Source organism: Xiphias gladius, chromosome 10, assembly GCF_016859285.1.
Source record: "Xiphias gladius isolate SHS-SW01 ecotype Sanya breed wild chromosome 10, ASM1685928v1, whole genome shotgun sequence".
In the NCBI taxonomy this organism is placed as follows: Eukaryota; Metazoa; Chordata; class Actinopteri; order Istiophoriformes; family Xiphiidae; genus Xiphias; species Xiphias gladius.
Window position 1 is genome coordinate 17,369,820 of NC_053409.1, and position 13,234 is coordinate 17,383,053.

At 40.3% G+C, this 13,234-nt stretch overlaps 1 protein-coding gene across 4 annotated transcripts in view; it reads right to left on the reverse strand.

Moving 5' to 3' along the window:
- Positions 1-1,366: 1,366 nt before the first annotated feature.
- The window catches only part of fermt2 (FERM domain containing kindlin 2), a 42,062-nt gene continuing 30,194 nt past the window's right edge, over positions 1,367-13,234 (reverse strand). For 2 of the 4 annotated variants that reach the window (XM_040136796.1, XM_040136794.1), the window contains 9 exons: positions 12,085-12,219; positions 11,401-11,450; positions 10,685-10,809; positions 10,406-10,512; positions 10,100-10,318; positions 7,180-7,200; positions 5,572-5,696; positions 5,265-5,406; positions 1,367-3,886 (listed from right to left, as the gene is read on the reverse strand). In XM_040136796.1, the coding sequence (XP_039992730.1) occupies positions 3,713-3,886; positions 5,265-5,406; positions 5,572-5,696; positions 7,180-7,200; positions 10,100-10,318; positions 10,406-10,512; positions 10,685-10,809; positions 11,401-11,450; positions 12,085-12,219 (1,098 nt within the window). In that variant the 3' untranslated portion in view covers positions 1,367-3,712. The remainder of the gene's footprint in view (positions 3,887-5,264; positions 5,407-5,571; positions 5,697-7,179; positions 7,201-10,099; positions 10,319-10,405; positions 10,513-10,684; positions 10,810-11,400; positions 11,451-12,084; positions 12,220-13,234) is intronic. The other 2 variants (XM_040136797.1, XM_040136795.1) reach the window with 1 other exon arrangement.

Here is a 13,234-nt window from a genome sequence, read left to right on the forward strand (position 1 = left end):
AGCTAATCTCCTCATCAGTCTGGCATTTGGTTTCTGCTGGGATCCCAGGTAAATATGTCAGATTTGGGCAAAGACGCCTTAGAAAAAGTTTGGGACGCAGTGAGGATGAGGCTAGTGGGGAAAGCTGGGGAGTACAGATTGTTGTACACTGCCCTCTGATGGAAAAACATAACCAGTGCACATGGTGTATGTACAGTGTAGGTGTAGTGTGACTGTGGATATGCATGTTACGGTACTTGACAAAGCAAGATTTTTAATCTGACATTTTTAAACATATTCTCGAGACAAACCTTTCAGCCTGATATTTACGAACGTTTAACTAGGCAATCTTTGTTCTCTATTACTGTAAAGTATGTTATAATTTATCTCTAAAGCACTGCGGTTTAATTCTCATTATATTATCTTGATCCATCTTTTATTACAATCTTGCACAAAAGGTCATTGACACTTTCAATAAACTGCACTGGTCCAGTATCAGCACCTTGATCCAACATTAATAACATCAACCCACATATCATGTTCAGGAGACAACAGGAAGACAATGGTAAGCAGCTGTTCCTAGACGTTCCTAGATGTTTGTGTTAAGGCTGATGGAAGAACAGCTGGACAACATAAAGGATCAGCTGCAAGGACCCTCCTACACAGAGTCAATGAAGTCCTCCTCTTCTTGTCAATGAAGAGGAGGACGGAAAAATGGAGGTGTAGCATGTCTGAGGGGCATCCATGGCCAGTAGGTATAAAGAGTGGGTAAAAATACCAGCCCAATTTAAAGCAAACACTGCATATATAATATTTAGGGACCACCAGTGGTAATACCCTAATTTCACTGGGCTGCAAGAAAAACTAGCCCAAGTTTTCCAGTCAGAAGCAGTCAGTCCTGACCACAAACCATATAACACCTTAAGATGTCTGCTGGTACACCCTATGAACAAAAGACTAAATGAACAGAAGAAGCAGACATCAGCTGTCTGTGAGGACGAGACCAAACACTGGTCATAAGATCAACAGACTGACTCCTCGTCATTGACGAGTCAGTGGATGGCTGAAAGCAGATTCAAATCCGAGATGTGGCTTTTGGATTAACCAAGTGGATCTTGTGATGATTTTTTTAAAATCTGCAAGCAGTATAAATGTCTAGAAAATACTAGAAAATGTAGTGTGCCTTTATATCAGTAGACCTAATGAAGCCTCTCAGCAGAGGGTTAAAAGGTGCTCAACACTACAAAGTCACCCCTGGAGTACTTCTATTGTAAATACACCTTGACCTGGTTGACATTGCATTCTGCCTTGTGGCAAATGACTTAGAATCAAGGTACAGATTACACGAAGTTTAAATAAAAATTACTTTATTTTTTAAAATAAATGCATTTTTTACAGTCAGAAAACAGAGCAGCAGGACATGCACTGCTGCTCCTGACACTGGAGGCAAACAAAAACAACATCAGAAAAAAAAAACAAAGAAAAAAAACCAAAAAAAACAGACTAGGCTTGGCTTTCTCTCAAACTCCAGGGTCTAAAAATGTGGGTCTCCTTCATATAGACACAATTAAATGGCACACTTCAGTTGTGACAAAACCAGACAATTAAGTGAAGTATTTTAAAAAGGCGCGGAGCAAATTCAATTTGCAGCAAAAATGCATATGAAGTATTACTGTCAGTCTAAAGAATGAGCTAAAAATGCAACTCAAGGCCACTCAAGGCTACTTGGTCAGCCACAAGTGGCAGAAGAGAAAGCAGAAAAATCAATAAAATTAAGCAGTAATGTGAGAAAAAAAAGAACACATTTAAAAGGCGTACGTATCTGTATTTTAGAAAAAAAAATTATAATATGTACTCGACAAACATCTTAATCAAACCTGGAGTTTGAGACTAGTGTTATCTTCATATATATTCATATATATCTTCATCTGAAAACTCAGTTAGACCACAACATAAGCAGGCACAATTCTGAATACTACACATGTTGACAGATGGCTTCCCCCCTTTTTTTCTGAAAGGAAAAACTTCCAATACCCCAAAAAGCAGAAAAAAAAAACTGTACAATTCTATAAAACGTTTGTGTTTTTACATTAGTTACAAAAAATAATACTTTATTTACTGATCCTTCATACTGAGGACAGAAGAAAAAAAAAAAAGTTTGCATATTCATTCTTCAAACTCTGTGACCTTTTGCTGGTGTGTAATGATAAAAATGATAATAATAATAATTATAATACTAATAATACTATGCGGTGTGAGAAAGAGAATGGCAATAAACTAAAAAGTGGTACAAGGGAGAAGTGATCCCTCGTGTTCTGTAGTGTACATGCACTAAGCAATGAGATGTCAGGGGTTTCAAATCTGGATGCAAGTCAAAGCATGCTGTTGGGATTTTGCTACTTATACCTGTGGTCAGAACAACAGCCAAAAACACACACATTTGGCAAAATGTTAATGCACTTTGGCACATCATTTCTAAATGCGCACTTCCAGGTCAGAAGATGAAAAAAAAACCTTGTCTAGAGACTGCTTTAAGTTTGGAAAAGATAATGGACAGTTCGAAAAAGAATTTAGCTTCTTGTTGAATCTTTATATATTTTCAAAAACAACCATAAAAACTGCGGATGGGATGAGACACTTCAAATACCCATGCACTTGTGATACCTTGTGACATTAGTAATCTACCTTAGTTCAACATCCCCACCAAAGTTTTTAAAACTTGTTTTTAAGATACACTAAATAGCCCCAACACTAGACTAAATGACTTTTTAAGATGAACATTTTTGCAGCAAGGACATTTTGGTCAGTTGGAAACAAACAGGACACTCATCCCCTTGCACTGAACTGTAGTGTGTTTTCAGACATGCTCACTATTAGCAGTCTATTAAATACAAAACAAAATCTCAAGCTCTCAATGTCACACCTGTCAGCTAATACAATGAGAATTCAAAGGAGAGAGCAGACCCTCCATCTCTAAAACAAAGACAACAGATCATAAGCAAAAGCAAAATTAAAAACAGCTTATTCATAAACAGGACTTTATACTGTAGAAGTGCTTACATGAGACTTCAAGGAGATTAAACCCTTCATAGAGTGGGTAGGATGCACACTGCTGTTTACAGAATCCCTTCTGATTGGACTCTTTGATGAAGTCCATCTTTTAGGATAAATAATTAGATATAACTGTGGGTATCTGTGGCATTATATCACAGTTTGATGTCAGCTCCTTTAGTCCAGTTCTAGAAGAGAGAGAAGAAGACGGCAAGACAACGAGTGAAGAGGAAAAAAAGGGATCTTTGGGATTAAATCTGGTGTTTGATTGGTTTTAAAGGGTAGTCATGGACGTAAGTTGATGGCCATCAGTCCAGGAGGAGAGGAGGCAGGTGGTCGTAGGAGAACAGACAAAAATCCCGGTTCAGGTTTGTGTAAGGCTTCTGCTCAACCTACAGGAGTTTAAATTCAGAGTTCATCTGGACTGCATTCACCACAAATTAGTGTTGTAACATATGACCTTGTCAGCGTTAACGCAAAGCAACTATAACAATAAAAACGGAATCAGCGTGGCAACAGTTGTGCTGTTCTGGACTCTTCAGCACAGCTCCAAACAATTAAAAAAGACTGAAAAATAGTAGAATAAAATAAGCCCATACAATGTGGTTCCACCCCCCACCCCCAGCACTCCCCTCCTGGCCCCCTGACCTACAATCGTTGACCCCTGCTTGTTTGGGGCAGCTCAGACCCAGCCGCTGGTCAGCTTATAGAACATCTCCTCATCTAGAGACTCGTTCTGGTCCTTCGCACGCGTGGACAGGAAGATGTAGCCACCGATGAACTCGTGGACCACCTTACAGTCCACCTCGGCACAGATGAAAGACAGCTTGGACTCGTCTGCAAATTCCACCGTCACCTGAGCGCACAGAGAAGAGCACATCCCGTCAACCATGCTCTGATAATAAATGGCTAAATATAATTATGTCTCGTACGGCTGATGATATGATGCACATCAATGCAAATTAGTTTGGTACTGTTGCCCAATATTTGCCTGAATTACTGTTTATAGTGCCCAGAGCACAGGTGCCGGACGTCATAGAGTGTATAAAAAGTCACATCTATTATAACCCTTCTAGGCTAGTTATCCATAGAAAGAAGAAATATACACTCAAACAACAAACTGGACACAGAAATTTTATGTACATCACAAAGAGTTTTATAAACTTTCCTTCTAGATGGATTTTTCTGTCCTAAAAACCTCCCTTAAGCAATACTTTTGTTATTGAAAATAAATCAGAATAATTACTGTGCAGCTTCCAGATGTATTTGGTTTTCGCTTTAAGAGCCTAAATCAACTAGGGCTGCAACTAATGATGTTTTTCTTTGTCAATAAATCAAATAATTATTGTTATAATCGATTGGCCATTTGGTCTGTGAAATGTCAGGAAAAATGACCTTCAAAATTCTCAAGTCACAACAAACATGACATTTGAAAAAGTCAAATGTCATGTTTTCTTCAATCAGCAGTCCAAAACCCAAAGATATTCAATCTACTATTAAAGAAGACTAAGAAAACCGGCAAATATTTACATCTGATAAGCTGGAACTAGCATGTTTTTGTTTTTTACATCAAAAATTAGTTAAATGATGAATCCATTGCTAAAAATGTTGCTGATTTATGATTTTTGAGTACTCCACTACTTCCATCCCACTGTAACATTGTTGGACCCACAATGGACAGTTAAAAACAAAAAGGATCTAAATCAATGATAGTCTTATTCCACTCATTCTTCCACCTTGTTAAAACCTGGTTCCTACATTACCCACAATGCAACTTAACTGCCGACAGTTTGGTTGGAGATTTGGGCGTGTTATGCTAGTAGTGGCTAATGAAGCCTTCGGGCTGCTAGCCTCAAGCTGAGATGTGGAGTGGGCTTCAGAGGTCTGAAGAAAAGCTCCTTTTTTTTCTAACTCCGGACCCCAAGATTTTTCCATTTTCAAACTTGTAGTCTTCAGCTGCAACAGATGCTGACTCAAATGACATAACTTAAGGCAATTCATCAGACTTTGTGCAGCTTCCACGAAAGGTTTTCGTGGGGCCACGAAAGGTTTTACACCATTTTTTTTAACATATGCGGTAGTACTAAACAAAACCTGTAAATTGGGGAAGTTTCCTGTGAGCTGACTAATTGTTTCAACTCTAGAAAAAACATTAACTTCCAACATAAAAAAAACACCATAATATTTAAGGGAAAACTAATAGATCAAGTTATCATTTTCTATATGTTCCCTACCATCTTGATCTCCCAGTTGACATTCCACTGTTTCATGTTGCTAAAGCGCCAGGTCTTAATGGCATCTCCGGTGCTGGCATCCATTCGGATCAAACGGTTATAGGTGATGCCGATCAGCTCCTCCCGCTTTCCACCCTGGAACCTGCAGAGAAGAAGAGTAGAATCCACTGTGAAATGAAAGTGTGTAGATCAAATGACCAAATGAGCCACTGTCAGCACATAAAACTGGGAGTGTGGGAGATGGAGACAAAAGTATAATGACACATCAGCAATTTATTGAACTTTAGCCAGCTGTGACTAAACTTACTTGGCGAGGAAATGAGTGATTCCAAACTCAGGCAGGGACTGCCAAGCCTGGATGAAGCGCATCTTGGCCTCGATGAGACTCATCTGGGCCACATTCTGGTGGGCCTCAAGGATCCGAGCTGAAATCTGACGAATACACAGTCATAAACATTTAGACGCATAACACTTCAGTACAGTCCCATCTTTTGAGTCATTAAAATCACACTCCCCAGAGTAAACAAATGTATCCCATCACCACACTTAAACCACCCAATGCACCAAGATCAACACACACACACACACACCCAATGCATAAACAAGCTGTGGCTAACTCCATAAAGCCATCAGCACACATAGTGTCAGCCAATAAACAGAGAGCTGTCACAGTAAGTCAACTTCACACAGCTAGAAAATAGACAGACACACATATATTAACCTACGAGCACCCTGGGGAGCCAGACTAAGGTTAAAAAGCCAAGGGAAGCAATCAGGCTGTATGAGTTTTGCATGCATGTGTGTATTCTCCTACTGTCCTTAAATCCTTTTTAGGGTTGGAGCCCAACATTTTATCAACTAATTCAACTGGTAGAGCAGTGTAACACACACATCCAGCGTGACTCAACTGGTTCAGTTGAAGATTCTTCCATCGCTTTCTATATACTTACTGCTGACTTCTTTTTAAAGCATGTTCAAGAGTTATGGATGCGCGTTGCCTACCCTCTAGACCAGCACTGATTTCAGTTCATGTGAGTTCAGTATGAAAATCAACTTAAAGAGACATAAAAATGTCCTGAAATGAGCAATCCATCACGGTGAACCACATTTTGCCAGTCTCCAACATGCTGCAGTCAGCTACTGATTAACATTGTATTCATGAGCTATTACATTGGAAAATCAAAGGTGAGACAAAAAGAAATACGGATGTCAGAAATGAATCAATGAAGTTGGTCATTTTGTTTCTGCTTAGAAGCAACACTCTTGTGAAAACATTTAAGACTTGCTGCAGCTTTTCATAAGCACTTAAAAGCATCAACGCGTAAGTGATTCGGCAGTCCCTCTTTGGCAGTCCCATTACAATAAAATTACTAAAAAAAATTAATTAGATTCACTGGGATGGATCACTTTGCTTCAGCAAGTTTCTAGTCTTTGCTTTTCATATTATACAGATATGAATTGAAATCATTATCTGTCTAAAGGGTAAAAAAAAAGAAAAGAAAAAAACGTTCAAAAACACATTGCCCATCAATCTAAGAACGCATGGTTTGGTTTGAAAAAAAAATGGTCGGCGGTGATGTTGAGTATATGGAGCTGAATATATATTTCACTGCGTTTTTTGTGTACCATCACTGCTTGTCGCTACCAGTAATGTAAACAAAAATACAAACGCAGATAATGATGCCCCATGGTTGTATCAATAAGAGTTATGGCCCCCTGAAAACATGAGAGAGCGTACAGAAAACCTACAGAAACTATCAAGAAGAACGCTATCTATTCTACTGTGACTATCGGCCACTATGACTATGACTATGTCGTACAGCTACTTATAATTAGGTGACGTGTTCAGAGTTGAGACAATCATGCACTTATCTAAGGTTTTGAAGGCACCCAGTGGACACAGAACTCAACTTACCAAGTCCCTGATATAGCCTGGCTGAAGAGGGGATGTGGGGATGGGAGGAGGACACAGAGGAATGAAGGAGATGCATATAAGGAGAGAGAAAGAAATATTGGAAAAAGAGAACAAGCAAGTAAGATTAATGTTGAGGGAAGAAAATAAAAAGTAGGAGACTATGAATGTAATAAAAAGGAACAAAGTTGGAAGAGCGGGTTTGGAGTCTGAGGGTCATGCAGTGTTTGGCCACAAGAGGGACAGTACAGCAGCAATCAGACAGTGTTTAATTTATACATTTCAGGTCTAGATAATGTCGGGTTATTGTTTACGGGCTTTCACAATGGGCAATCGTAGAAATCACACTGCTTCTCTACAATTCCTATTTCATCCACAAGATGGCAATACGTACCTGGCAGCACACCTTGGAAGCACCAAAATGTAGGAGTGCCATGACTTCAAGCTCCAGGAGTTTATTATTGTGCCTTTATCATTTGTTTTCTCTTATGAAAATGTAAAGATTTGTCCAGAGACCACTTTAGTCCACATAATCTAAAAATTCCTGTGTGTGTGTATCCGCCGGGAGCCGCAGAGCAGAAGTCTCCTCAGACAAATCTTGCCACAGGAAGTCCAGTTTAAGGGAGATGGGGAGGGGTCACAGCTGACTGAGAGCTAACTGGCTTTTCCCAGACAGTTTTCCCGCGCAGCATTCCCAGGCATGGCTCATTTCCTGGTGCCCTGCACCCACTACATGAGTACACATTTGTGTGAGCGCAAAGGCACATAGACATACCGTACATATGCCACTACTCATTTGTGTTTTGCCTGGGGACACCCGCTAGCAGACTGGGTTTGCGAGTGAGACCGGACATGGGCCAGAAAGAACCACAGCCCCAGACAGACAGACACACACCCTGCCGGGGTTATTCTCTTAAAAAGTCCAAGTCCTGCCCCCTGTTCAAGGCAATGTATAATGCCTTGGGTTTGTCTTCTCATTTTTCTTCCAAAAAAACAAACAAAAAAAAACAAAAAACCAAAGAAACATGAGACTGGAGTCTTTTGTTCATATTGAAGAAGAAATGGGTCAGTGGACAGTGGACTGTGACATATGATCAGCTAATCATTGTAACTAAGATAAGACCACTATTATTTTGTTAGTGTGCAACAACAGCTCACATGAGGTTTTGATAACATGCATATGGTTCATTGGACCTGCAGTTCTCAAATGCTCCCAAAATTATTATTGTTTCATTTTGATTAAAGTGATGAGCTCCTAAAATAATCACTTTTAGAGCAGATATTCAGGAAATCTATGTATTATGTTTCAGCTGTTCAGGAAAAAAAAATGAAAGTAACTCTCTGTGCAAAATATAGTACAAAATACAGAGAACCAAGGGCTAGTCAGACAAAATATAACCAAGAAGTGGACCAGGACTTTGCTCTCTTTCAGACCAACAGATTGACACAAGGTAAACCCACAGGTTGGTCGGTCTTAATGGGTCACTGTGCATCATGTGACCTGGCTTCGTGAACCTCTTTGCAACATTACTTGAAAATGAATTGGTCAATCTTGGCAATTGGGGAAGAGGAATTCATATTATAGATGGTAAATCAGTTTCATGTTATTGACTCCGGTTTTGTTCAAGGGATTTCCTGACTAGTCCACAAAGAGAGAAAGTGAGACATACAAGGAGAGAGAGTAGTGAAATTTATTTCCTACTTCTGTAAATCTGGATTATTGTAACTTTGGGCTGTGCTATGTGTTCAGTAAGACCATGTCATACACGCGTTTTCCTGCTTCAAGTTTCAAAGAACAACACGGGTTTGTACTGTGGTCCGCTACCAGAAGCATCCACAGCATGCAGATTCAACAAGCAATGCTCACACCCCACTGACAGAACATGAATCTTCTTTCTCTTGTACTATCAGTCATGCCATTGATTTTTGTTCCAATAGTATTTCATTCAATTTCAAAAGCTTAATATGAAGAACACCCATCTTGATTTTGGTGATGCATCCCTTCTCCTCCAGTACCTCCTCTCTTTCTAGACATCCATTATAATTCAAGCTATGGCCCAGACCATTTATGAGTCATCACTTACTGTACCAACATCCTTCCAGACATCTCTCTAACCCCCTAGCAACAGTCTACTTTTTTACTACAGCAAAACCAGACTGAGTGAGTAAGCTATGGTTTGGCAACCCCTCCCATCCCCCTTCCTCACTCATCTCCAACTAACACAGGCATAGCGGTCGTGTACTCAGCTGTTCCAGTATGCACACACCAGCCTATTGCTTACATGCAAATCCACTGGCCACTGTAGAATATTCCTAACACTTACAAGAAAGTTAATTCATTCTTATTGTTTGAATGTTACACCTAGTTATTAAGATGTTTGCTACTATCACTCAGCTGTGGCCACTCCCATAATGTTGTGTTCAGACAAATAAATTCAGATTTATTGCCTCTTTTACCACCATTTAGGATGAGTACCTGCAGGCTGCGTGTCTGAAAGACCTAGAGCCGAGGTAAGGCATCTGTTGCAGTCTGACACGAGCAGCGCTACTGTAAGCATGTTGGGTGGTTTGGATGTCTGCTGTCCTGGTTTCCCCTCGGACAGAGGGAGGTGGGGAGAACGAACAGACGGAGGAGGACGAAAAGTAAAGGAGGGGGAGTAGAGGCAGGCTACATTCCGATGCAAGACAACCCTTATGCCAGGAGGAGCCCATCTGGGAAGCATCAAATGCTGCTCCATCTAACTCCACAACCAACTCATCAAACCAGTAAACATCCCACACATTAAGCCAGATAGTCACCTTCTTCTTTCTGTGTCTTTCCAGCTACACACTTTTCCTTCCACATTACTGTAAACAGACCTTGCAGTACATTCAGAGGTTGTGCGTCAAAGCTCTGTACAGAAACACAGCCGGCATGGCTTACCTGCTTGTTCTTGTACTTCTTCAGATAGCGCGGGGACACCAGGCATTCTGGGTTGATATCGGTGGTGATCGGCTCAATGAACTGAGGGTCAGGGTTCATGTGCTGCATCTTGAGGAAGGACAGAATGTTCTGGACCTCCAGGTTGTAAGAGCTGTCGGCCATGGTTTTCCCTTTGGAGGCCAAGCGACATGCAGCCATCCAATGGGCATATTGTTTCTCCTGGAGAAGAAAGTCAAACTCTGATCATTTCAAACCTGTCAAAGCACAAAAAATGTGTAGTAAATGGTGCAATAACTTCAGTCTTACCGTGTCACACCGAAGCCAGATCTCATTCATACCATCAGCCACAGGGATTAGCAACTTGATGTTGAATTTCTGGCCCGAAATGTTAACATCTGGAGTTACCTCACAACCTTCACATGTGAAGCCACATTGCAGAGTGGAAAAGAGGTCAAAGGTCAGACCTATTCTTTAGATTCACCAAAGATAACATACTTGCAGCAGAAAAATAAGGCATTACATTCTCGCATGGGTAAGAAATGACTTTTTTGTGTGTTTTCTATGTAAATGTATGTGTGTCTGCACCTCTAAGGTTCATTTGGTGAGCAGGCATCCCATGTGCCTCCTCTTTACTCTTGTAACAGGAAATTGTGATATCTTTGAACGTGCACCAGTACTGCTTATATCCCTTCAGCGTCAGTTTCTTGGGTCTGGAAAATATATAACAGGCAGAGGGAGACATGTCATGCTTCAGATGGAAAAAAAAAAAAAACCCATTTTCTTTATTAGTGGTCAAGAGGAAGAGTGGGGGAGGGTAGCTCATAAGTAATCTGTGTGTGTGTGTGGGGGGTGCAGGGGGGGGCTTCACCTGCATTAGATGAGAACATTAATGGAAAACCATTAAAGAGGAAATGCCTCTTGATATCATACCCCCCTGATGTTTTATACATTTTATGAGACAACCACCCCAGGGGCCACCTGCCTGTCAGCAAGGGCTTAAAGCCAAAAATGAATATGTTTCAAAATATGCTTGGTCCAACTGTAATCACTCCAAGAAAACAAACTGCAAGCTCAGCGGGCAAATGTCCTTTGGCAAAAAAGCTGGCCTATTACACTGATGCAAAACAGACAACAGCTCTCTTATTAGCCAGAAAATGTTATATCCTGGTTATCTGAGAGAGTCAACATCTTTTCGACAAACGCATTCTTTGCACGCACTCATACACAGTTGTTACACAAGGTGTTTTTTGGTAACATTGAAAGTGAATGTGGGATCAGGTAGTTCTTGGACGTGGACTCACTTGAAGACTTTGACATAGTCAGCTAGCTCAGGAATAGATGTGATGTCACCCTAGGAGGAAGAGAAAAACCCATTGTCAGTACAAGCCCACAAGATTATAATATTAAAGAATAAGAACATGGTTAAACAAAACCAAAAAAATGACCTCAGCATCAACTATGTACATTTTCAATGTCATTACTCAGTAGAGCATTTTAAAGATAACACTTGTTAGTTAATATCTCAAAGCTCAGTTTCCTCTGATAAGCTGTATAAACTTTACTTTTCAAGGTGGGGCTGATCTAACAATAGAGATATATATTTCCAGCCTAACTATATAAAATGCAGCCTTTGTGGGGTTTGTTTAAGTGTCAATATCTCACACCCCCAGTTCTTTGTCAGATGCAGTCCTCATAATTAACAGTGTGAAATTTTGCACTTCCAGTGAGTTTCATTGTTATTTCCCTTCTACTGGGTCTACGTAGGTTTCCGCTCCCATTTAATACCATTTATGAAAGGAGACCTCGTCAGACTACAGTAGAGAAACAAAGGACCAAGCACATGCCAAGCCTTCACAACTGGGAAAACAAATTCCAATTATGAGAAGAAAAAAAAAAAAAAAAAAAACCACACTTGGAAAAGCCCAGTGCATGTATTCCATAACCAAAACGTATTTCCCACAGTGAATGTGATGATGTAGCAGTACCAGTGTGTTGGACGTCTTCCCTCCCTCCAAAGTGATCTCCAGGTCCGACAGGGCTGCGTCCACCTCATCCACTTCCTTCTCACTGTTATTCATGTGGTTGTCTGAAGCCATGATTGACAGCTTATTGATGTGATACTGAGGAAAGTAAAAAAGATGAACGATTTAGGCCCATTTTTAATAATATTTAAGCACTTCATTTTCTGTGTGAAATCAGGGTTTCTAAAGATGTTTTTATTTAGGCTACTTGGAGCAAAGTCTATCTCAAAGTCTTATCCTCACAGCACAGTTAAAACCTACAATCTTCCAGTTACAGAATGATTTTATCCACCAGATTCATTGAAGCCTTCCAGGTGAAAAACAACCAGTCTCAGAGACTGACTTTACAAAGTAAAGGGAGAGGGAGTTGGAGATAGACTTTGCTAGCATTTGTTAGTTACTCCAACACCTTTGTCAATAGTTTTGCTGATTTCCCATTATGTGTGCTACTGGTGCATAAACCCTACAAATTTGTATTATAAAAGGAACTAGTCTGTGATAATTACCGTATAAATACTTTAAGACTTGTTGGCATTTATGTTAGCAGCTGGTGCCAGTATGCACCACTGAGTTTACCAGTGATGGGAAGACGTATTTGAAGATGCAGAGACTAGTTTCAGTATGAAGGGAGATTAAAGCAATTGGCAATGATGATTAAATGAGAGAAATTGTTTAGACACTTTTGGACAATGTGTTCTCAGCACGTCTTTGAACTGTAATAGCCTATAAAATTGTTTTTACTGGGAACATGTGTGCAACTGGGCCAATAGGATCTGATAAAAACTGTACGTTCTTGTAACAATGGAGACAATTCATCAAGATGGGGCAATTACTGAAAACCTTACCATGGTTTCCTCTTAGTGTGAGTCACATACACTAAATACAACTTGTTGACAAATGGTATTTATAATGTCAACCCACCACCAACCCCCCACCAATATATGAATGAACAGCTGTCGAGAGAGTGAGAGATACAGACGCAGAGTTTGAGAGAGAAATTTGCGGCTTTAGCCAGCTAAGGTTACAGAATGTGGGACAAAGGGCTCTCGATGGCACTCCATTCCTCTGCCTCTTCCAGTCTGACAGTCTTTTAAAACTTGCAACACTAATGGGC